The 26,971-nt window shown below is 38.7% G+C and overlaps 1 protein-coding gene across 1 annotated transcript in view; it reads left to right on the top strand.

Moving 5' to 3' along the window:
* The window catches only part of LOC307125817 (transmembrane protein 47-like), a 39,283-nt gene extending 12,793 nt beyond the window's left edge, over positions 1–26,490 (top strand). Inside the window, exons 2-3 of the mRNA XM_079815963.1 lie at positions 6,673–6,813; positions 24,429–26,490. Coding sequence (XP_079672089.1) covers positions 6,673–6,813; positions 24,429–24,610 — 323 coding nt within the window. The 3' untranslated portion in view covers positions 24,611–26,490. The remainder of the gene's footprint in view (positions 1–6,672; positions 6,814–24,428) is intronic.
* The last annotated feature ends 481 nt before the right edge of the window (positions 26,491–26,971 follow it).

Below are 26,971 nucleotides of genomic sequence, written 5' to 3'. Positions count from 1 at the left end.
CGACGGTGAAAACGACTGGTCATATTCGAAAATATGGCAGCACTCGCATGCATTGAACAAAGTTTACAAAGAGAGAATTATTTGAAAAATATGAGGGGGAAAAAAGGACGTTTACACGGCACCCCTGCTCTCGTCAGTTTTTGTTTCTTTATTAGATTGTCATAGGTCACTCTGTTTAATTTTCAAGTGGTTAAACAAATTCGTGATGTTCCCTTGCGTTGCAGCCACTACCATGTAGAAAATCTTTCTGCTCGTCGTCTGATTCCTCGAAGCCAAACTGTTCCCAGACAACGGAGTTGGTTTTGCCTTTTTTGCTCACCAAACGCTGCTGTAACTGCCCTCCTTCTGCCATCTTTACTCGCGCCGAGTTTTTAAATTCCAGCGGATGATATGCACACGAGTCACGACCATGGTCACGACCTGAGAGAGTTTGTGGCTTCGGGAGGGGCGGATGAACGCGTGCGCGTTTCATTCAGAACGCAAGACAAAATAAGAGTGTTCTTGCAAAACTGAACATGGCAAAATAATCGTTTTTTCTCGATTGTACTATTTTGGTGATCGTTGGGAGGCAAAATCGAAATCGAAATTCGATTAATTGCACAGCCCTAGAGTGAATCTCTCTAGTGAACTAACAGCTGTGGATACTGAATGACTTCTGAGGTAAATGTGATGCTACATGACACTGACTGAGCGATTACACGACATATGATACGTTTTAGTAAGTTGTAATGTATCCTCAACATACCTTAAGATATTAATTCACGTTTATTCTTTAGGAAGAGATGTCGTTCACTCGCGCGCCACTGCTTGAACTGACGCGCCTCTACAGTGATCAGTCAAGTCACATTAAAGAGCGTCAAAACGGCATTTATCGTTTGAATTTCATGATAAAATGGACTGAATACTTAATATGTTCGTGTGGGAACTTGGATTGAAGTATGTTCTGCACGTAAAACTAGACGACTGTTAACTGTTTAATATTGCATTCGGAACACACAGGCACCGTACTGGAAGCCCTGTACCTAAACGGTTCGATACCAATATGTGTACCGTTACACCCCTAGCCTAACTGCAGTAAGCAGTGTGTTGCGTGTATTGGTTTGTGCTGTCTGTTCCGTAAAAAAAGAGCTAATTTTTTCACTCCTTTTTGTATTGTTACAATGGATGAACATAGTTTACTCTTTCTTCACCTGAACCGAGAAATTCCAGGGTTTTTTGTCAGCAAAAGTCAGCTGAATGACGCAAAATGTGACTGCTTCAGGGTTTTTGTGAAAACTACAGATTATACTTAGCATTTTCGAATTCCAACCCATGGACAGTCAGATCGACCGAGGGTTATTAACAAAACAGTTATTCTAAGAGGACGTTTATCACTGAAAATTGTATCGTACTTTGTCTACTCTTTCATCAACATCATGGTAAGAATACTATAGTAACAGTTTTCTCACCGATACACAACAGCGTTTTGCTTTGGGGGGTTGGGCAGAAGGTGTTCCCCTTTCCTCTGCTTCCTAATTAACTGACGGAATAGCAGTGTCTTTCAGTTTTTTTCCCCTCCGTTTGGCCAAAAAGAGTTATCTAGTTTAAAATATAAACACAAATTAATTTCAGATTTTCCGTTGCAGCTTATGTTTACAACGATTCTTTGCTGCCATTAGCCACTGCCTACAACGCGCTGGATCTTTACTAGAAACCGAAAATAACTCCCGCTAAACATTTACTCTTTGAATTCTTGCACCCGAGAGGAATTCAAGCCGACACCTAGCCTGACAAGCCAGACCCACATCAAGGTGTTGGGTCTGGGAACTCACCATTAGCAGGGCTCAATCCGAGGGGTGGGATAAACGGTTGTCTTTCAAATTCCCTCTGCACGCAATAGGATAGCGCTACAACCAACCAGAGCAACAAAGAAGGTGAAGCAGAGCGAATTGATAGATTAAACTTTCGCTGTGTCCGGTCGACAAAAATCCGAACACATCTTCCTTTCTTAAGAATGACTTCAGTGCCATTCTTTTCTCAAAGAAAAGCTTAACTCCAAGTCTTCCAGAGTCGCGGCCAAAGTCGTTTCGAAAGACCGCTGTTCGCCAGCTTCTTTGTTTACAAGTAGCATGCGGAACCGCCGCAATTCTGCCATCATTATGTTAAGCCCGCCCACCGACTCTTTACACGATGTGATTGGCCTGACCAGAGTTTGTTTTTTTCCAGCTCGCAAGCCAACGGAGAGTTGCTAGACTACCCTGGCTGCAAAATAGATTTGCTGCCGCTATGGTGCATCTAGATTTCTAGGCTAGCCGACCCTATTATGACTTAAAATTGGCTAAGAAGTATTTTCTACTCCATAAAAGTATTTGATTCTGGTCAAGCCCTTTCAATAGGAGCAGACTGGACATACCCAGTGCATTATGGGTGTTGCAGTTTTCCTACCTATTTAGCCAAAGGGAAGACAACATACCTTTTCTCAGTTTTCTCTAGTCAGATTATAACAAATAAAAATAAATAGCCTTTGTACTGCATAAACAGCCAATTTTTTTTTTGTGAAAACTACATTTTTCCAGCCAAGAATTGCCCCGTTTAATAAGTAATAATACTGATTGCTCATATTAACACAATTTAATTGCACATATTTATATTTGCTGTGATTATGACAGACCAAAGCATTAAGTAGACATAACAAAGAGTGACTTGAGAATTCAGCATGTTGTTTTATTTCCATCACTAATCTACAGTACATAGCACTCCATTTTCACACAGGATTCATTCTTGTATTCTGTCTGCAATGCGTTTTAATTGCTTTCTGATTGCTAATCTGTGCAAACGAAGAAGTCTTTGGCATGTGAGTTTAAAAGGCATTTTAAAAACTTGACCTCTGCATTCTGTTCTATTAGTGAACCCATGATAGCCTTATGAGGTTCCAAGGCGCCAACCCTCCTCGTATTGCCACATACATGGATTTTGTGAGTAAAAAAGAAAGCAAACATAACTTATACTTTGAATGTATTCTCAAAAACCTGAATAAGAACTTCACGTTTCACAATTGCAAATAATTTCAACTTTATTTTTCAAATGTAAATTAAGTGGTTAATTAAAATCCATGTAGGTCAGCATGTGAGAAAATATCCAAACAATACATACATTTGCATACATAACAAATATGGTCTCAATTACAATAATTAATCTAATTGCATTGCTAACAACATATGCGTTCAGAAGCCACATTCATGCTGAGGAAGAGCCTTGAACGAATAACATTTATCATTTTGTCAGTTACTAGCACACATTCAATGCACCATTTGTCTATCACTAGTTTACTTTCGCAATACTTTTTCTTTGGCTGTCACTTTAGGACTCTTTTCTCGAGGCCCTTGGCAGTCATCAGCCCCATTGATCCAGCCATAATCCATTCTTGGTACTATGGCAAAATGTAACCACATACAGCTTGGCATTAATATTAAATGTGTGGTCTCAGATATTTATTGCATGTATCATGGTTTTACAGTGTTTAACTGAACTGCAGACAGGTTTCACTACAATCAATTGAACTTTGACTTTAAATGGGATCTGTACCAAATGCTTTAGTGAAAAAACTGCCTAAAGGTGAAATTGCCCTTGTCCAGCTATGTCAACACACATTTAATTTGTTGTGATGCTTGTCCTACACCTCCAAAGGTGAAAAACATTTTCAGTGTCTCTACAATCACATGGGTGTTAAATGAGTGTTTGGGGGAAAGGATGGAGGGTTGCCATTTGGCAGATAGAGGCAAGTGTAAATATAATGTCATTTCCTCCCATCTGTTTGCTTAATGGCCTCTGTGTGGTTAGAGATGTTTAGACATTGTTTGACTCTGCTTAGTGTTAAGCTCATTCATTCCAAGATAAAGTGTTGCAAATGGCCGACACATTATCACCTTAGAACTATTCACATCAAGCTTGCAACAAATCATTCTTCAGTCTATCACATACAACATGATTCAGTGGTTAATCACCAAACAAATGTTCACATTCAACCCAAAAGAGTCCTTTGTTTCCATTGATTGGCTTGTTGCTTTGAAAATTTGCATTCGGTGTGAGTAGCCCTTTAGAATTGTGTGTTTGCTTAAAGGAACACCTCCACTTTTTTTGAAAATAGGCTCATTTTCCAACTCCCCTAGAGTTAAACAGTTGAGTTTTACCGTTTTCGAATCCATTCAGCCGATCTCCGGGACTGGCAGTAGCACTTTTAGCATAGCTTAGCATAGTTCATTGAATTTGATTAGACCGTTAGTATCTTGCACAAAAAATGACAAAAGAGTTTCGATATTTTTCCTATTTAAAACTTGACTCTTCTGTGGTTAAGCTGGGCATACACTGTGCGATTTCAGCAAGGTTACCTACTCTGTATACGAGTAGATCGCATGCGATGTAAAAGCCAAAGCTCACGATTTATGTGCTCACACTGTGAGGTCCGATCGTCGAGCGCGACTTGTCTGCTTACACTGTACGAGTGAAATATGCGCGATAAAACCCCTGTGCCTGCCTAGTGTGACGATAGACCATGCAGACTATAATAGAGAGATAGCCTATCAAATGCATCAGCTATCGATATCAAGAGGATTTGGCATTTACAATGTATGTATATAAATTATTATTATTATTAGGGTAGGCCTACTTTTATTATTAAATTGATATTACATTTAATTTGCCCCTGCGATAATTTCATAACGCATCAATGCATAACCGACACGCTGCATAATAAAAGCATAGATAGATTAGCTTACTCCTCATTATTTAAATACATTTTGCCCAATTAAACAAGGAATTATAGGCCTATAATTAAAATGATTATCAATCTATAATATATCAGAACACTGCAATAATATCAGTCTCAATGAAAAGTAAGAGCAGCTTTATTTAAAAAACAACTTGTTTAACACGAAATTCTATTTTTTTTTCACAATATGGGCCACAAGAGAAATATTAAGAATATAAAGTCAGACAGTTATAGGCTATACGTTATCAGCATATGTTAAAGTAGATTTATCTCTTGTCCCTGTGAGAATATGCGCCAAAAGCTCGTCAGATTTGACTTTCACTTTCTGTAGTGAATAATTGACTAGGTTTAAGACCTCATCGACTCTCGCGCACATTGTGTTTTTGCGTAATATCCACTGACTCGAATTCATGATTTAAAACAGGAAAAAAAGAATCTATATTGCGCCATGACATTTTGTGTCAAATGATGGACAACGGTTCACATTTCCCATGATAATAAAGTTAATTAAATATTAAATAATAGTAAATAAAAGTAAATAAAATAATTTGTGAAAGCAAAACAAGTAAATTAATGATCAAGTACCTAAATGAATAAAAGAGGCACTGGATAGGCTAAACACGGTGGTTTGAAAGTCTTAGACTATCCATTTTACAACACGAACTGAAGGTAGGCCTATATGCAACAGTTTGCTAAATTGCTGCTATTTGATAACTGCCTACAGAACTTAAAGATATTCCTCTTTTCATTTTCTTTCTTGCTGCATTAAAGATGAAAGGGTTCAACTTCTGCTTTCGCGCAGGCGCAGTGATGAGAAATTGGGCAATCCGTTCGTAGCGCTGCTTCAGCTCACGAGGAGCGACCAGAATTTCTGACATGCCAGAAATTCATCCGACCATCCGATTGCCGATCGGGAGAGGTTTGTCGCCTCTCGTTTCCCCCTGTACACTGCATGAACACCTCACGACAAACGATGCACGATAAAGCTGAAAATCGGCCCGACCCAAAAAAGAGTCGCACAAGTCAGAATTCGACTCGAAATCGGACGAAAATCGCACCGTGTATGCCCAGCTTTACATTGTGTACTAAGACCGACGGAAAATGAAAAGTTGCGATTTTCTAGGCCGATATGACTATGAACTATACTCTCATTCCTGCGTAATGATCAAGGAACTTTGCAACAGGCGCAATGATATTACACAGCACCGTGACAACCTGCTTGCACAGGGGACTATTTTCAGGTGCTGGGGACTATTTTCAGGCTGCGTAATATCAGTGCGCCACTGCGCTATGGTACGGCAGCAAAGTTCCTTGATTATTACGCTGCAATGAGAGAATAGTTCCTAGCCATATCGGCCTAGAAAATCACAACTTTTCATTTTCTTAGAACACGATGTAACCAAAGAAGAGTCAAGTTTTCAAAAAAGAGATTGTTCACCCAAAATTAAAATTCAGTCATAATTTACTCACTAATTCTGTATGCCCTTTTTGTTCAAATGTCCTGTTCACGCTTGTCCATATAATGACAGTGAACAGCGACCTTCTTCAAGCATTTATTATGTCCGTTAAAGAGTGCAACAGTAGGCCATCCCTCTGGTCCATGAATAAAAATGTGCTTAATAATAAATTACATTTCGGGTTTGTTTTTCACAAAACCCTGTTGTTTGCCCTCAAAACACTTGGACTATATTGCATGAGTCCCAATGGATCATTCTGTGATACATTTCCAACCTTTTTAAAGTGGAAACTGGGCTCAGTTCACTGCCAATATATGGACTTTTTTTTTTTTTCATTTGTGGTCCGAAAAAGAAAGGAAGGGTGAATTTTCATGTTTGGAATGGATAAACTATCTCTTTAACTCTTATAATATACAATTATGATAAATTATCTCTTAACCAATGATTTTCTGTGTCCCTCTCTTTCAGACTGGCAGATAGCGACGCTGATATTGTTATTAGCCGGGGCATCTGTGACATTAGTGGCATTTCTGATCGCACTGATCTCTTTGTGTAAAGGCACACACAGGAAGCACTATCGTATGGTTGCAGTGTTCCTCTTCTCAGCAGGTAAGACCCACATTAACGTCTTGGAATGTGACCCTTAACCACTAATGCCACGTCGACACCTGGCATAACATCCAATGAGTAAGTGGATAGTGTAAGCACAAGCAGAACACAAAACATTTATAGTGAAATTGCTATTGGGTCCTGATGGTCACCTGAGGTTATTAGACAGCTTTAGTCAAAAATGTCCTCAGCTTGTCTGTCTCTCTCATGCCCACACACAAGTCTTTTCTAGGCCGATATGACAAGTCTCAAGTCCCTGCTATCAAGTCTTGAGTCAAGTCTAAATTCGCAGTGCACAAAAATCAAGCATGTCGAGTCACAGTACCAAATAACAGAAACAAGTATAGTTTATATTTACCTATATTTAACCTACTTATTTATCCTTTCCTGTAATTAACTTTTTAAATAACACGTTTACAATAATAATTTATTATAATACTTATTTATATTTATTTTATTTCTGAATGGTTATAATAAGAATTATAAGAAGAAAAAGGTTGTAGGTAAAAACAGTTTTTAATTGTATTAGTTTTATGGAAAATTCCTGTCGGGCGGAAACCTTATATCTCCAGATTCTTGTTTTTCCCATAAATCATTACTCTCTACGTCTGTCTGTGTGTTTTGCAAATACTTAACCAATGTAAAGTATTAAAAAGAGCATGTGACTAAACCTTGTAACTCCATTGGCTCCTCGAACTGTCGGTCAAACAACCCGCCTCTATTGTCAATGAAGTGCCACACACATTTTGGACCTTCTCTGCTTGTTTGCAATGCAAGGGTAAATAAAGAACTGGTTATTTGAATAAGTACACCATATATATATATATAATACAGTATAGGCTAATGTTGTATATATTTGAAGAGCGGAGAAGAGTGTCTTAGTCTAGCATTTGTCTTCAAATCATAGCCAATATTGTCTTAAATAGCCTGTGTGAAGCACTTCGTCATTAATAACATGACATTTTGGCCAAATGACAGAAAAAAACTGAGCGACCACATAGCTACAATAACCAGAGGTGTCAAGTAACGGAAGTACAAATACTTTGTTACCTTACTTAAGTAGAAATTTTGGGTATCTATACTTTACTGGAGTAATTATTTTTCAGCTGGCTTTTTACTTCTACTCCTTACATTTTAAAAATAGCCTCATTTCATTCCGGCATGTTTTCATTCCAGTTTGTCATCATAGATCGTGAAAAATCGTGTCATCCGGATAGAGTGAATTTGATTGTGGTTGGATGAGAAGTATAAACATATACCATTCCAAGAGGGTACACCAATTTTCTTGTCCGTTGCCCTCACAGATTCCTGCAGCTAAGCTTGGCTGTACATTTACATTCCAATAAAGGTTATTGATAACATGCCTCTGAAGTTTGACTTTTTGCACCATTACAATTATAGGCAACTAGTCATCATATCTTCCGCTCCATGAAACACATGTGAATGCTCAGTAGTACACATTAGGGATGGAACGATTATCGGTTTCACGATAAATTATGATAAAATGTACTGATGGTTAGTAATATCGCTTAAAATGTAATTATCATTGAAACCATGTTTGATTATCATGATTCTGAAAACTCGCTGTAAATCCTGTCCAGCCAACATCAGTCTGGCGCAGCGCGCAACGTTCATATTGCGTTCAGCTCCCCCGCACAAGCCCCGCCCCAGAGTACTCGAATACTCGTTTTTTGAGACCTATCGATGATCGAAATGAGAAATTGACACAAATTCCCATCCCTAACACGTAGGTGTCTGACCATATATAAAGCCACAATATCAACTTTTACACCATAGTGTTTAATTATAAATAAAAAAGTTGATTTACTGAAAAGCTGCGGTTTTGGACATACAACGTTTCCACCTTAACTTTCCCATTAAGGGCTGATATTTGTTCTCTTAAATTGAATTGCAGGGGCTTTTTTTTCTAACCATATTAAATGTATGCATCATCTTAGAGGTGACATGAATGCATTAACAAGGCAATTACAGCTGCATAAATAATGCTATGAGATTGTAGAGAATGATGTAAAAAATGAAACGACTTTTAAATGAGCAATTTATCTACTTGGAATTGCTTGTCCAAGCAAAAAAAAAAAAACTGTTGCCATATACTGATTGCAGAAGACTAATCTAAATGCAATAATAATTGTATATTTTTGTGTTTTTCCTCAAACAAAACTATTTTTGAAAATCCACTGAAAACATGCTTTCATACAAAGTATATGCTACATTATCTGGCAACAAATGTACTGTAGCTGAAGTAAATGTTTCAAAGTAGGATCGGATAATTAATTTTAGTGAGCCTCATGGTGCCCAAAATCACTTTCTTTCATTTTCTTAACATTTTCTTTTACTGTTACTTGCTGGTGGAAAGATCTTCCTAACCTTATTCAGACAGCTGAATCCTTGATAACAATTAAGAACCCACTGAAAACTCATCTCTCACATTTAACTGCATCCTGCTAACATAAAAATTCTTCTATACTTTCATTATTTCTTATATTATTAGCTTGTTTGCAACTTTGTATTGCTAAAACTTCTCGTGTTATTGCCTCCTTAAGATGAATCATTTGTTGTATTCTTCATTTGTTAGACACTTTGGATAAAAGCATCTGCTAAATAAATAAATAACTAAATGTACATTTGCATTTAAAATTACATTTAAATCGACGCCTGCTTATTTGTTGTCGATTTTATCACCACGCGCCACTGGCATGCAGGTCACTGCCTTTTACATTTGCATCCAGTTGAGTTGAGAAAATAATTGCTGTCAGGTCACACGTGGATCTAATTCTAGGGTTGTGTTTAAAGAAAGAAATGAAAAAAGTGTTAAAGTTTGGGTAAGTGGGTTGGGTATAGACCTTATGACCCATGACAGTATAAATCACTATCCAATTTCACTGTCTGGAAAACGACAGCATGAACATTATTCATTTAAGAATGTATTTGAGCAATTAAAAGGGTAGTACAGATCTGAGGGTTAAAGAAAGGGAGGATGTGAGAGAAATTCCTTCCTCTTTCTGTTTCTCCCACCAACCAATTACTGAACGCATGAAGAAATGTGTTCCCTCACCAAAAACTACCCTCTCCCCCTTCTCTTTTCCCAGCCTTGACTTTCTCATTCAGGAGTCGGCCTTAGTCTCAGTTAGCTCTGGGTGGATTCTGGCAGTGTGAGGATTATCCTTATATGAGAGTGCAGGGAAAAGATAGAGAGAGAATAGAGAGGTTAAGGATTTTAAAAGCTGCTTCTGATGTGCCTTGAGCAACGTCTCCAGTGGCTTTGACTTCTAATGCCAGAAAATTACCTTCAGAAACAGCCGACTCTACATCAAATAAAATATGCTCTAAATGAGAGCGCCAGCTCCCATGGAACCCTCACTTGCTATTATATCTGTGCGTGCGTGTGTGTGTGGATCTGAATTTGCACTTCAGGAATGCATGCCATGTTCCATGTGAGGAATCACATGCTGTTCCAGAACCTCCGTTAGTTTTATCATAACAATGGGGTGACGGTACTGGGGCAGAGGACATGAGCAATCTGATCTGAGGTCAGCACCCTGTAATATTCACTAGAGTGCTAACAGAGTACCAAATCAAACCCCCACCCCACCTCCCCCAAAAATCTTCTAAACTTTTAAAATCTTTTAAAATTTAGGTCATTAAACAAAACGGTTAATTAATACTTCATATCAGCCATGAAATTATATTTCATTACAAATATTTTCACTCAAGGTTACATTTTATTATGATGGTCCACTTTATACTCTACTTTATACACTAATACTCTAATGAGAGTTAGTTGACATGTAGTTGCAAAGTTCCTTATAGTTAGTAGAATGTCTAAAGTGGACCATTGAAATAAAGTGTTAACGAAAAGAAAAGAAAAAAGTAGTTAACAAAACAATTTAACTAATAGTTTTGGTAACGCTTTATTTCGATGGTTCAACCCAAACTAATCTGTTTTCTCTAACTGAGATCCCAAATTTGAATTCTGCGCTTGCTAAATACTGCTCTAATGATAATTTACATCATCTGATAGTTGAATATTTAAAATATGTTCACCCTTTAAATGGCTTTAGTGTAGTAGTATAACTAAAAGGTTTGCTTGACTGTAAGTAGCTTGAGAAAGTACCGTTTCAAAGCATGCCTTATGATGCATTTGCTGAAAATGTTATCCACCAACTGGCAAATAACATTTTATGTACTCGCCGTTTTATTTACTCCCATTTGGCTTTTGGCAAGTGTTTATTTTGGACCAGGAGTACAGCTGTTCCCAGTGGCATCACACTCACTGTTTACACACGCATATGTGCTTGAAACCGCTGAGAAAAATGTTGCTTTCTACTTGCCAACAGTCTTTTGACATTATGTAAGGCATTGTTCCTCTTATGTAAGACAGTTCCCCTCATTGGTGCACGTAACGCTGTCTAGGAAAACTGAGGGGAATCGATGGAAAGATGAATTTACTTTTTTCAGACCGATGAGAATAGAGTATTCTCTTAAAAATTAAAAGTTCCCAAAGTGGGTTTTTGCACCGATACCATAGGAGAACCATTCTTGGCTCTTCAAAGAACCTTTCAGTGAACAGCTCTTAGTGTAAAGAACATTTTAAAAACCTAAAAGAACCCTTTTCCACCATAAAGGTTTCATGGATGTTTAAGGTTCTTAATAGAACCGTCAATGCCAACAAATAACCTTTATGTGTTTAAGAGTAAAGAATGAATCTGCCTGTATGGCAATTTGATAAATTGTTTACGCCGGCTGTCCTGTCAACTTTTCCATGTCTCTCTCTCATACTCCCCATCTCCTAACTTGTTGGAAATGTTGACTAGTGCAGTGGTTTTCAATCTTGGTCCTGGAGACTAGGGGTGCACCGATCCGACTTTTTCAGTCCCGATACCGATACCGATGCCTGGGCTTTGTGTATCTGTCGATACCCGATACCGATCCGATATATTGTTGAATTAATAATAAACTGTATATCTTCCACCTTATACCTTCCTTGAAGAGACTAAAGGCACCAGACTTTACTAACTAAACATAACTAAGACAAAATAACAGATGTATGTAAGGTGTTGAATTCTTATTTATTTAAAAAACAATTGTGCATTCAAATCTAAAATAGAATGTAATCTAACTTCTTTAAATAAATAAAATGTAGCAGTGGAAACAAAAAACAGTGTAGGCCTATTGGTCAAACATACAATAGTAATCTGACAGTTACCAAACATTTTTTACACTACAGATAATTGTTTTGGTATATAATCATATCAATATTAAAAAGTAGCATTACAAATTAACAAATAGTCTAATTTTCTGCCATATGCAATTTATTAAAAATTTTCAGCTAGCTAATAACAACTTTGTTCTGGTTTCACCTCACTCCAGATTAAATGATTGTAGGCTAGGCCTTTTTATTTTACTACACATTGTCAACAGAAATAAGATGAAATACTGTTGATAATTAAAAATAATTCTTACTACCCACTCTTGCTAAATTGGGTAAGCACACTTGTGTTCTCATTTCAGTTGCGTTCTGAGTAAATTAATAAACTGAGTTCATGAGTTCAGTGTTGGACGGATCAGTTGTTCTGGCCAGTCGTTAAAATGATTCGGTTCAAAGGAGTCATTAGGTCACGAATCGGACATTAGCAGACGCGTTGTGTGCGAATCCCGTCTGTTAGAACATCGCGAAAGATGTCAACACACAGAAAACACTTCATAACTGGATATAATTTGTCTCCCGCTTATTGAAAGTATGCTTTATGTCAGCTGGTCAGAGAAGAGTCAATGTTTTTTGAGCGCAATTCACACCCAGTGATAATTCAAGGACAAAATTGTCCGAATGTGTCACGTGCAACATGGTTTCGGTCTTCCGAGCTTTTGATTTGGATTAATATGTGAAATATGAGAGCGAACACTGATTATTTTGAAGACCCAGAGAGCGCGCGCGGGGGAGGAGCTCTCAGATCGGTCTCTCTGTCACTCAGTCACGAGCGCAGCATCTGTTCTACATCACTCGTAAATCACAATAACTCATCAAATTAGGCTTTGGCCGTCAAAAAAATGTCAATGCAGGAAAGACCCTGACTTTGCAGTAATACCCTCGAAACAGCGACGAACTAGTTGGCGTGGCAAGCGTGAAATATCTCCTCCACACAGCCGACTCTCTGGCTCGCTCCCTTCTAGCATGCGACACACGTGAAGCTGACGAATGACGTAGGTTCTGCTGCGACGGAAAAAAACACCTGGATCGGCTTGTGGATCTGTTAATTTTTCCGATCCCCGATCCAGCTATTTTGTCAGTATCGCGGCCGATATCCGATCCTAATATCGGATCGGTGCACCCCTACTGGAGACCCACCTCCCTGCACATTTTGTCTCCCTTAAAGGGATAGTTCACCCAAAAATGAAAATCCTGTCATCATTTACTCATCCTCAAGTTGTTCCAAACCTATATGAATTTCTTTTTTCTGCTGGTCCCATTGACTTCCATAGTATATATATATATATATGTATATATATTTCCCATACTATGGTAATCAATGGGGCCCATCAACCCATTTTCTATAAAATATCTTTTTTTGTGTGTGTTATGTAAGTGCTATATAAATAACATGATGTGACTTGATTGGAGTGCTGAATTCTGTTTTCTTTTTGTTTTGTTCACATTTTGTTAATTACCGTAGTTAATTAATCACATGCTTAACTGTCCATAATGTTAACCACTGGGAGAACACAGACCGTTTTCATTCTCTGTATTGCATTAGAACTATTTTCCCCCAATGTTTGTGCCATGATTGTGTGGGCGAAAACATTTATGATGTAGCCATGCGCATTTACTAGACCATCTCATTCTAGAGGACTCTAGTATACAAGCTCTCAGAAAAGCTTCTTCTAACTGAGAAGCACGGGTCCCTAGGACCAGGATTGAAAACCACTGGTCTTGTGGGGAGTGCACATGCTCTGGCAGGATGAACAGTGATGCTTATATGGAAAACATGTAATTCCTATCTCAATGGTTTTCTGTATAAAGACCAATTCACACTTCAATGACAGACGGCAACAGACACTTCAACCGACTCTCTTTTCCGCAAATTGAACATGTTGAATTGCCATTTGTCGGTCTGGAAATGTCTGAGAAGTGACGTACTGCATCTGGTTTCTGTCGGCATTGGTCTGCATCTGTCGGTGCAGTGTAAATTGGCCTTTATACTGTAAATAAAAAAATGTAAAGGCCAAAAAACATATGTGTGTCTATATTTATTATTCTCTAAACTAAAATTACTAAAATTGAAGTATAAATAAAGTGAAAAGATGAGACATCATTCGGTTGATATGTTGTGACTGCTGATATTGTTATGGCTGCATTTTTTTCACCAACTGTAATTGCTTTCCGGCCTTATGTGGATAAAAGTCTACTTATGGAGCCAAGCAGGGAGGGTCATTAAAGAAGTGTGTGTGTGTGTGTGTGTGTGTGTGTGTGTGTTGAGTCTGTACCCATGGGCCTGAGATTGTTTTCTGTGCAAGACAAGAAAGGAAGCGTAATTTTTGTACCAATCTTGGAAATGTACACGCTCACAGACACAGGTTCATTTGTTTGGTAGGAAGAAAACCAGTGTATTTTTGGTGAAAATAAATAATTCATATGCTGATTTATATTTTACCTGGAAAGTCCGAATTTCCAACTTCTTTCTTTGGAAGAGTGCAGTGAATGCCAACTTGACTTCTAACTTGGAAACTTGGAAGACCAAGATGCAGATGTATGATGTCATATAAACATGGAAAAGCCAGGGAGATGTACACCGTTGTACTCAGAAATACTCTGAACATTACTTGACTAAACTGGTTTAGATAAGACATGCGTTAAACATTTTACACCTAGACAAGCAGTGTTTAGCTGCTTTTTTTGTATAACTGTTAAGCTCTTTGTCTCCTTTACTTTATTCTTTATGGACCTTGCTGTGTGCACTGGAACACAGTCATGTTGGAACAGGAAGGGGCCATCCCCAAACTGTTCCCACAAAGTTGGGAGCATGAAATTGTCCTAAATGTCTTGGTATGCTGAAGCATTAAGAGTTCTTGAAAAACAACCCCACACCATAATTCCCTCTCCACCAAACTTTACACTTGGCACAATGCAGTCAGGCAAGAGAAGACAGAGAAGCGTGATTCGAGGGATGTCCCAATACTTTTGGCAATATAGTGTACATAGTGACTTTTATAAGGCAATGTGGTTCCATTTTTTTAACATAAGTTAACTATATTTGTTATCATGAAGTAACAATGATAAGAAACTTCTAAAGCATTTATTTATCTCATTTAATGTTAATTTCAACATTTACTAATCCATTATCATCAAAAGTTGTATACCTGAGTTAACTAACCATGAACATTTGTATTTTTACTAACTAGCGTTAACAAAGATTAATAAATACTGTAGCAAATATTTTGCTCATTAATGCATTATTTACTAATGTTAACTAATGGGACCTAATTGTAAAGTGTTACCGGCCACCTTTTAGTATGCCTTCATATGTGCTGTTATGAATCTGAACAGGATAGTTTTTGTTGTATCTGACCCAGACAAACTTAACCATGACACTTGTGTAAACAAATATGTATTGCTAAACTTCGTCCTGTTTATATCTGTGAATTCTACTGGCGGGTTGTCAACAGCGTAGAAAGCACACGTGATGAATTGAGCTGAATCATGGTCCGCTCAACATCTTTTCACAGCATTTAGTTGGTGGTGTGCAGTGACTGGTGCGTAAGTTTCCTCTTCATCCATTGTGTAATTTCCTTAAGATGGCATGTGAAGTTATAAGGCACTGTTATTGAATGGAACATATCCCAGAACATTTTAGTCAGAACATTTGACTCACAAACCGTATCCCTTTCCTTTTTTGGGAAAACAGGATGCGAATAAAAGCATGTATATTTCTGGAGGAAAAGCATCACACTTATAGGAATGTGCTCCATAACTGTTTTGGCATTCCATGCATTTAGTAGGGGAAGTGAAGTTGGGCTTTAATATCCTGTTCTGAAATAAAATGTGAGGTAAATATCGTCAAAAGCATGATACTGATCTCTCTGTTCGTTTTCCTGTGGTACTGCATCAGCGGGTGGGAATGATATCCATTTAGATAACTGACATCCATGAATGAATTGAAACGTACTGTTCTCGACAGGTCTTTTTTTAATTTCACCCTTGTTTTGACCAGGTTATGACGATGTGATTTAAATATTAATCTAAGTACCATAGATTATTATGGTTTTTAATTGATTTGGGTCCACGTTTTCTTCAGACACTAATGAGTCTTTCCAAACGTACTATTTTATTTGCAATTCCTCTTCCCAACCTAGAAATTATTTTACTTTCTCAACTGCGTTTCAAGTGATTTAACCCTATGTGACAGTTATTCCACAGTGTGTATTAATTACAATCTCATTTATGTTCTACTAACTGTCTACAACAAAACGTGAACCTTACAAATGTTGGCAAATCCACAAACAAGTTCTTCATTCTTAGTTACGCTGCCTTATTAAAAACCTGTGTATCCTGACTTCTGGAAATATCACAAAGCCAGATAGTCAGATTGAAACTTGGATTTTTGTGTGCAGTATGTATCAGATAATGCATGAATGATCTGTGGGTGTGGAGTCTGAGACCAAGACCTTGGGAATAGGATTGTTTGAGTTTGTTTGGCTTGGAATGTTGGAATGTCCACACAACCCCTTCAAATAATTTCAATGTAATTTCTTATTAGGGTATGTTTTTTTACTCTCTCCTATCCCAGATTTAGGGATGAGTCTATAAGTGAGCCAATTGCAGACTGATTCACTGGGTTTCTGTGGCGCTTTCAAGTCATTGCTCTCTTACTCTCTATAACTCACTACCTAACCACCATAGTACGACTCTTTTGTGGAGAAATTAATTACCTTAATGTGCATTTGTGTATATCTAAAATACACACATGCACAATTATGCACAAACCAGCTTTGCACCAGTGTTTGTCTCCATAAATAAGACCATAATGAGCGCATTGGGTGGTTACATACACTATATTGCCAAAAGTTTTGGGACGCCTGCCTTTACATGCACATGAACTTTATTGACATCCCATTCTTAATCCGGCGGGTTTAATATGGAGTTGGCTCACCCTTTGCAGCTATAACAGCTTCAACTCTTCTGGGAAGGCTTTCCACAAGGTTTAGGAGTGTGTTTATGTGAATTTTTGACCATTTTTCTAGAAGCGCATTCCTGAGGTCAGGCACTGATGTTGGACGAGAAGGCCTGGCTCGCAGTCTCCGCTCTAATTCATCCTAAAGGTGTTCTAGCGTGTTGAGGTCAGGACTCTGTGCAGGCCAGTCAAGTTCCTCCACACCAAACTCGCTATATTCATGTCTTTATGGACCTTGCTTTGTGCACTGGTGCGCAGTCATGTTGGAACAGGAAGGGGGCCATCCCCAAACTGTTCCCACAAAGTTGGGAGCATGAAATTGTCCAAAATGTCTTGGAATGTCTGAAGCATTAAGAGTTCCTTTCACTGAAACTAATGGGCCAAGCCCAACCCCTGAAAAACAACCCCCACACCATAACCCACCCTCCACTAAACTTTACACTTGGTGCAATGCAGTCAGGCAAGTACCGTTCTCCTGGCAACTGCCAAACCCTGACTCGTCCATCGGATTGCCAGACAGAGAAGTGTTATTCATCACTTCAGAGAACACGTCTCCACTGCTCTAGAGTCCAGTGGCAGCGTGCTTTACACAACTGCATCCGACGCTTTGCATTGCACTTGGTGATGTAAGGCTTGGATGCAGCTGCTCGGCCATGGAAACCCATTCCATGAAGCTCTCTACACACTGTTCTTGAGCTAATATACTGTTCTTGACAGTGATTAATTACCTTAATTAATCACTGTTTTGCAATGTTGTGCAAGTGCTGCTGTAATAACTTCAGACCCACTTTATATTAAGTGTCTTTTACTATTACTAACATTTAAATGTTAGTACTAGGGATGTCAATTTACACAAATTCCCATGATTGATCGTCGTTTAAATTAACGATCAATTAATCGATTAATCATTAGCCTTAACCCTGCAATATGCTTCTACAGCAGTGGCTTGTAGCCGACAGCATGACAGGATGTGCAAATGCTGCTCAAAACGCCACGTTCCTCACCAAATGATTGGTTTTTAGTCAAAATAAAGGGCTAGTAGTCGATGTGATTGATCATTATTAAATTGTTTATTTTATAATCAAATAAAACGACTATTACAACTTGTCTCCAACGGCCGCCTCAGATGCGTGGTATTCAGAATGTGTAACTCCTGTTGTGGATGCGCGCTTTCTGTAACATCCCGCTGAAACACAGCAACGAAACCCAAATGAATTCACAGCGTTTTATTACAATATTGTTCTCTTTTATAATGTTTTGTAATATGACAGTCCCAATCATATTAGTCATGCATTGCTGTTTGAGCTGCATGCACTGAAGCTGAAGATCACGGGCGTGCTTTATACCATGTTAATTCTTAACCAAATGCATTCTTTATGAGAGAAATCAGTTTTAAATAGGCCTACACACAGGGCCGGCACAAGCTCAACTGCCGCTCTAGGCAAAACACAGTCGCGCCGCCCCCACACACTCACAATTAAAGATGATCTTTGAGATGCATGTGAAAGACTGGAGAATTTGTTCATTGATAAAATTGCACTAAATTGAAAGCATACAGAAGCATGTTTTCAGTTTTTTTTTAATTATTATTCTGCAACGTTAAAAACAAATCAGCACCACTAGTGCAAATAAAAATTCTGTTTCATATTATATAATAAGAGTAGCCTATGTACAGGCCTGGAGTAGCCATCGGAAGAATCGGCGATCAATTCGTCTTATCGATTAAATTATTATAGACAATTAATCGATCGTCGATTAATCGTTAGCATGCCTAGTTGGTACTAACATTTAAAGTAATCATTTGATACAATGGCTAATTGTGTACATGGATGTATTTATATTATACTTATATTTAAAAATACCTTGCCTTATACAACATGAACACAATAAGTACATTGCACCTAACAATAATTTTTTTGACACAAGTACCTATTAGTTAAACACACCTAATATAAAGTGGGAACTGCTAATTAATCATTAATTAATTTCAGATTATTATAACTCATAATCAACAGAAAGCTGCATATTCAAGGACATTTGCACAAGGAAAAAACAAGGAATTCCCATGTGCATACATACAGTACATGGACATTGTATGAGATGTATGTACTTGGCTAGAGATGGACTTTGCATTGCTGTTTACAGATGTGATTTTTGGGAAAACTGAATCATTGAACTACACTCACCTAAAGGATTATTAGGAACACCATACTAATACTGTGTTTGACCCCCTTTCGCCTTCAGAACTGCCTTAATTCTACGTGGCATTTAAACGATGCCCAATTGGCACTAAGGGGCCTAAAGTTTGCCAAGAAAACATCCCCCACACCATTACACCACCACCACCAGCCTGCACAGTGGTAACAAGGCATGATGGATCAATGTTCTCATTCTGTTTACGCCAAATTCTGACTCTACCATCTGAATGTCTCAACAGAAATCGAGACTCATCAGACCAGGCAACATTTTTCCAGTCTTCAACTGTTCAATTTTGGTGAGCTCGTGCAAATTGCAGCCTCTTTTTCCTATTTGTAGTGGGGATGAGTGGTACCCGGTGGGGTCTTCTGCTGTTGTAGCCCATCCGCCTCAAGGTTGTGCGTGTTGTGGCTTCACAAATGCTTTGCTGCATACCTCGGTTGTAACGAGTGGTTATTTCAGTCAAAGGTGCTCTTCTATCAGCTTGAATCAGTCGGCCCATTCTCCTCTGACCTCTAGCATGAACAAGGCATTTTCGCCCACAGGACTGCCGCATACTGGATGTTTTTCCCTTTTCACACCATTCTTTGTAAACCCTAGAAATGGTTGTGCGTGAAAATCCCAGTAACTGAGCTGATTGTGAAATACTCAGACCGGCCCGCCTGGCACCAACAACCATGCCACGCTCAAAATTGCTTAAATCACCTTTCTTTCCCATTCGGACATTCAGTTTGGAGTTCAGGAGATTGTCTTGACCAGGACCACACCCCTAAATGCATTGAAGCAACTGCCATGTGATTGGTTGATTAGATAATTGCATTAATGAGAAATTGAACAGGTGTTCCTAATAATCCCATAGGTGAGTGTATGTTGGTAATGCTATAACCTGTGACCATAGTTGGCTAATGATGCTTTTTGGAAATGCAGCCCGACACAACAACATTCTCAACCTATGGTGTAAATTTGGTGGATGGGCGTTCTGTTTAGCCGCAGATGTGCCAAGCTATCTTACTTGTTGATCCGAAAGCTGTGTGTTACTCTGAGATTGGGTTTGTTATAGTCTGTGGTTTCATTAGCATATTTATATGGAACAAATTCATAGGAGCTTTACGGTATATTACTCAGCAGCACCAAGAAGCTGTTTCAGTCTCGCACAGAGAAGCAGAGGAGTGTGAGGAGACCCTGAGGGAATGAGCCTCTGTGTGTGTGTGTGTGTGTGTGAGAGTGTGTAACATTGGCAGGTCTTCTACACATACTCTGCCAGAACCGGCAGCATGGTAGCATGCACAATTTCCTCATTAATTTGTTTTTACAGAGGGAGACATGCTAACTCAAACAGCATTGCTTTGAGTTCTGTCCACTGTTTATTTGACTGACATGATCTCCTCCAGTAGTAACTTTTCTGGATAATTGCTTTTTAGTGCTATTATCACTATCATTATTATTGCTCATACTTCGGCATTACACAAACCTCTAACCTCCAAGAATTAAACACTGACATTTACTTTTACATTGCATTAGGTAGCATTTTTTTATCCAAAGCACCTTGAATTGCATTACTTAAATAATGAATTAATTACTTAATTAATTATTTAATAAAAAAATGCATTTATATATTCGAGAACACTTTAAAATTTAAAACGTGTTAACAGTGATTTGAATACTCCTCTTATATGATTATCATGTTTTGATTTCTGGCCCGAAAATTATTTGATATTTTTATGTGGAATAACGTCAAGGTGATAAAACTGTTCTGATATCAAAATGGAGAAAAAAATCTATTTGAAAGAATGAAATTCTTGAAAATATATTTTTTACACTGTTTGAATGCCTATAAATATTTGAATTTGTGCAGAAAATAGAAAAGAAAGAAGCCCCCTGCACAACTTGAAGGTCAATAAGTCTGTTAAATTATTTGACAATTAGCCCTTGTTATGAAGGTAATTTGTAAGGTGGGTATTTGTAGAAAATAAATTTTTTTACCTTTTACGTGCAGATGGCTCACAACAACTCTATCTGTCTCTTGCACCAGATGCTCACAAATCAATTAGCACCTCGTCCTTGCATTTGTTACTTCGAGACTTGACTACTGCAACAGAACTTTGGCTGACTTACCAAAAAGCTCTATCAAATAATTACAAGGAATTTAAAACGCAGCTGCAACAATGTTCCCGCATATTAGGCTGAGGAATCAGATCACTCCTACACTTAAATTACCTCACACACTACCTGTTTCTTCCAGAACAGATTTTAAAATCCTCATGTTGATTTTTAAATATCTTCATGGTACTGCTCCTGCATACCTTAGCAATATGATTATAATATAATCCTGCTAGATCACTCAGTTCATTGCTTGTACCGAACCCAATGTTGGAATGTCGGCTAAAAAGTGTGAACTCAGCACTGCTGTTAAGGCCTACATTTTGGCTAAATAACTGCATTACTTGGCAAAATAATTGTTCATTGTGATTTTATTTATTATGAATTAAAATATTTGTATTATGCTCCCCCCACATTTTTAACTTTCTTTAGTGTGTAACGTTGCGGTTTGAGGATGAAAAAGGTCTGCAAAGTTATGGCTCGTTTCCACTGAGCGGTACGGTACAGTACGGTACGGTTCGGGTCGGCAAACCATGAATTCGGCGAGTGTTTCCACTGCCAGCAGTACCCTTTTTGATAGGCGTGGTGTATGCCGGAAAGTAGTAATCAACGTCACTTGATAGGCGTGGTGTATGACGGAAAGCACGTGCAAGTGACGGTTCTCTGTCAACCAATCAGCGTTCTGCAGTGAGTCTAGCTCCACCCTTTAGTACCGCACCACTGTGCTAGGTACCCCAACGGAAGGGTACCGAAAAAAGTGGTACGGTACGGTTCAGCATTTTGGTACCAGTCACAACTTTTGACAGTGGAAACGCAAATAAATGCGCAACGTACCGTACCGCTCAGTGGAAATGAGCCATTACACAGCACAATGTCACTCCTACCCCTTTTCCACCAGAATGAACCGGGTGCTAGTTTAGAGCCAGTGCTAGTGCCAGTTCGGAGTTGGTTCGACTGACGAGCCTTCTAAGAACTGGTTTGCATTTCCACGGGCTAGAGCAGTGTTTCCCAACCAGGTCCAGCCGTGTGACGAGAGCAGGGGTGCCATGTAAAAGTCCTTCAAATATATAACTTTTTTTTTCAAATTTTTCAAATTATTCTCTCTTTGTAAACTTTGTTCAATGCATGCTAGTGCTGCCGCATGTTCGAATATGACCAGTAATTTTCGCCAGTCATCAGTCACCAGTCATCCCCCCGGTGTAGTGCCAGAAGACGCGAATGAGAAGTCGTGCGCGCTGTGAGAAAATGTGTCTCTGTGCACTCATCCGAGAGCGCGCACACATCTCACAGGGTGCAAATATTGAGTTCTCTTTCAACTCTCGCTCTTGAACGGACAAATTCACACAAAAAGTATGTCAACATGTCCATCTTGATGAGTATTCTAGCAGACATAGTCTTTATATGCCTTAAGTAAACTTAATATAGTCGAGAAAGACGACGCATATCCATGCATTAGGTCTTAAAAGGGCAGTAACATGAGGTCTAAAAGGGGCAGTAGCCTTTACTGCTGTCTGTTTAATGTCAAACAACAAAAGACAAGGACATCACTCGCTGCTCTTGATTGAATAGCTTTTGTAAGTTTAATAGGATTAATCTTTAATTTATACACTCAAATATGCAATGTTATTTTACATTTGATCAATTTCTATACCTGAAAACTAATGTTAGACGTACCTGAAAAACCTGAAAAGCATAGTTTATTTTATTAGTATCTTTGCTCAATAGTATTTATTTGTGCTGCTGCTTGTATTTAAATTATTTGTTCTTATTAGTTTCTTTATTTTTATTTGACTGTAGTCCCTTTTTTTCCCTGAACATAGCAAATACTGAACCGTACCGAAACCGTGAACCTAAAACCGTGATACAAACCAAACCGTGAGTAAACTATACCGTTACACCTAGTGTAACGTATGCGAGGGGGTGCCACAAAATGGAGAAAATGTTTAAAGGGTGCCATGACCGAAAAAAGGTTGGGAAACACTGGGCTAGAGAGCCACCACAGAGCCAGGTCTTACGTCACTGTGTATACGTCTCATCTTTCTCAGCAACACTAGCGAAGCAGCGGGAAACACAAACACACCAGGCTTGTTCGAGATGCATCGGCGCTGCACAGACGATGAGCGTATGATATCAAAACACTGCATGAGTGATTCAAAAGCATAAGGAGTCGTATGCTCTCGTACTCGTTGTCATACGGCGATCGGTCTGCACAGCACCGCTGCGAACAAGCCTTCCATCAACAATGTTATTATTGATGCACATGGCTTTGCGATCCTACATCGGCATCAAAACACAGCGAATCCAACGCATTCGTGCAGGTCACCGTGATTTGTATAGACGGAGATTACAATCAAGCGGCTATTAGCTCGATTAGCTGCTATTTCAAAAATTGCGGTCACAAGTTTGTGTTCGTCTTGCTGGTCACGGTAACCCCGCCCCCAGCCCCTGACGCAAGTGGTTCTTACTGCTAGACCAGCAATGTTTTGGTGCTGCTCAAGAACCACTTTTCCTGGTTCAGAGCTGGTGCTTTGGGTGTGGAAAGACAAAGAACCGATTTGAAACTAGGCTCTGGCTCCGAACCAGCAGTGCCTCGGTGGAAAAGGGGTATCCATAGAAAGTTATTCTCTATATCAGTAAACTGTTTCTGAACTTTTCTTGAGTTGAGTTTTCTTTCGGGAACGTACGTGTCACAATATACCTCATTTAAATAATTTGTAGTTATTGTAAAGGGCGTGAGGAAGCGGTTGACCAATCACAACACATGGGTCCAGTCGACCAATCTGAGCACACTGCGCTTTTCGGCAAGAGGTTCCTCATAGATATAGGAACTAAACAGAGCGTTACTGACAGACTGGGAAGGGAGGTGCTGCAACAATGTCAAATATGTGAAAAATAATGTATTTTTTTGTGTTTTTTTAACATTTAAGCATGAAAAACTATTCTAGTAGACGTGATATGAATTTCCAGGTCAGATTTCATCAAACTTGAACTTTGGAACGTGCTGAAAAACGTATTTTTCTGCATTTTCTGTGTGCAGCATTTGTATGCGTATGAATGGAAGTCAATGGAATGAAAACTATAGTGTGACCCCTTATGCATGTATTCTGATATGTTGTCTTTTTCTGTTTGCAGTGGTCCTCCAGGCGTGTGCTCTGGTTCTCTACCCGATCAAATTCATCGATGGCAAAGTCTTGCAAACGTATCACGAGTTCAACTGGGGCTACGGGTTGGGCTGGGGCTCCACCATCTTCATGCTGGGAGGAGGAATCCTATTATGCCTTAGAACAGACATGTATGAAGACGCCATGTACTAAAGGCTCCGATACACGATCATGCACACTCAGTAGACTCAAACACTATATCTGATAAAGCAAGCAAGTAACCAATATCTATTACGTCAATAGCAGGATCCCCACATGCAGCACACTCACAACACAAACATAGCCCAACCCCATGTCATGAGTTTCCTAAGCATTTTCCTATAAATTTGCTTGATCTGACTGAAAATGTATGATTTGTAGGTAAAACATAACCATGAATGTCCACTCCCTACACCTAACCTTCATACAAATACAAATTCATATGAATTTTCAACCAAACACTCGTCATTGGATTGTGTTGGCTGCTTCCCAATGCACATGCTTTAGCTATGCCTTGTTTGCGTTTGTGCACTCTTAAAAATAAAGATTCTTTATAGGCATCTATGGTTCTATGAAGAACTTTTAACAACCATGGAATCTTTCCATTCCACAAAAGGCTCTTTATAGTTGAAAAGGGTTCTTTAGATTATTAAAGTATTCTTCACACTAAGAAAGAAAATGGTTATTTTAAGATAGGTACTGAAAGGTTCTTTGAGGAACCCATAATGGTTCTGCTATGGCATCACTTTTGGAACATTTATTTTTAAGAGTGCTAAATTCTTCTTTCCACGTAACCTTCAGGTTCATATATTTAAAAATGGCTATTTCTGCTTCAACCTTGACAAATTTCTACAAATGAAACTCTCAAATGCAAGTCAGTACAAACGCCTCTGTTTCCATTGTGCAGTTTGTGCTGATCCACTAGAATCAGTATGCAGTCAGGGAACCCTTCACTCTTAAACATAAAGGTTCTTTATTGGCATCTACGGTTCTATGAAGAACCTTTAACATTCATGGAACCATTCCATTCCACAAAAGGTTCTTTTATGATTCTTTTAAAAACTGTTTACAGAAAGGTTCTTTGGGGAACCAAAAATGGCTCTTCTATGGCATCGCTATGAAAACCCCCTTTTGAAACCTATAATTTTAAGAGTTTTGATGCTAATTTTATACTGTTTTTAATGTGATTTGGGACATGCTAATTTAGGACAGGTATGCTAATTGGGATGCAGCCATATACAAGAAAACAATCTAGTTACATATACAAGTACACACACTCCAACACATTACTCTGTTGCTCATATAAAGAGTGTGAAGACCTAAAATGATCATGATGGGCTGTTGTTACAAGCTTCAGAGCGGATGAAGTATGAAGAGAAACTGTGTGAACTGGACTGCAAGCATTCAGAGTGTTGACATTAAATGTCTTGATGGACATTTAAAGAGATGGGTTTGTGCCATTCCCACTTGGTTTGGCCCTTTTAACCATTTCAGCAGCATATCCCATGGATCTCCTTCCATAAGGAAGGAAAAGTAATGGAGCAAGTTCTCGGGGGATTGTTTTCTTTATGAAAAAGTGTCCAGTATATATTGTTGCTTTTACCATTTTGTATATTTCTTGTGTTGCGCTATCTGAACATATCATCTTGTTAATGTGTTTATAGTATTCAGATGTTTGGATTTAAAGGATATATATTTTATGTCATGTTGTTTGATATTTGCGGTTTTTGAAATACTAGATTTAGAGGAGAAGATCCTTACTGGGGCTTTACAGCTCAAACATATCAGTTTCCTTTCTCCGTTTGAAAATAGATCAATAAAACACTGTTGAAAAACAAAAGCACCAATTGTTTTATGTTAACACGTCGCTAATCTAAGAAAGTAAAAAATACAACACACAAATGCTGATTTATTAGATTGAACTTTTTAATAAAACATTTCTGTATTGAATTAAATGTAAGCATATATTTAGTATCAACATTCACTGTAACACATATTGGTTAAATTTAACATGATTACAGATATCCAAAATAAATCAATGACAATGAAAAGTCACTTTTTGTAATAATTACAATAGTTTAAAAGGGAGGGGGGGAGGGGGGGTCACACACAGTTTATGTCTCGAGTACCAATAGAGTAGTATTGCATCCTTCATATCTCCGAAAAGTCTTTAGTTCTCTTACGAGAGGTTCTCTCGTATTGCGTAAGTTCCTTACGCATCAGGAAAGTTTTCTTTCTTCGAGATTACTGAAAAACCCCAAATTATCCTTAATTTTGTAATATTGTCAACGCAGTGCGGCAGCCTGGCAGACCATAGCAGGCTATTCCAGCGTGCTATTGGCTGCTCTGCTGGCAACTGCAGCAGCCTATCGGTGAGCCCGCGTGACGTGGCGACCAATGAGGGCGCTTCGCGCCCACCTGGCTTCATTTGCCTACAGGTGGGGCGTGGCCACGTGTATATAAGCGGGGCTCACGGGCTGCATATTCGATTTTCTGTTCTTCAGCGAAGCTCTTCGCATCGCTGGATCTGGGACC

The sequence above is a fragment of the Gobio gobio genome, assembly GCF_949357685.1.
Source record: "Gobio gobio genome assembly, chromosome: 4".
Taxonomy (NCBI): domain Eukaryota; kingdom Metazoa; phylum Chordata; class Actinopteri; order Cypriniformes; family Gobionidae; genus Gobio; species Gobio gobio.
Note: the sequence above shows the minus strand (reverse complement) of the source record. Positions and strands in the feature narration are given on the sequence as shown.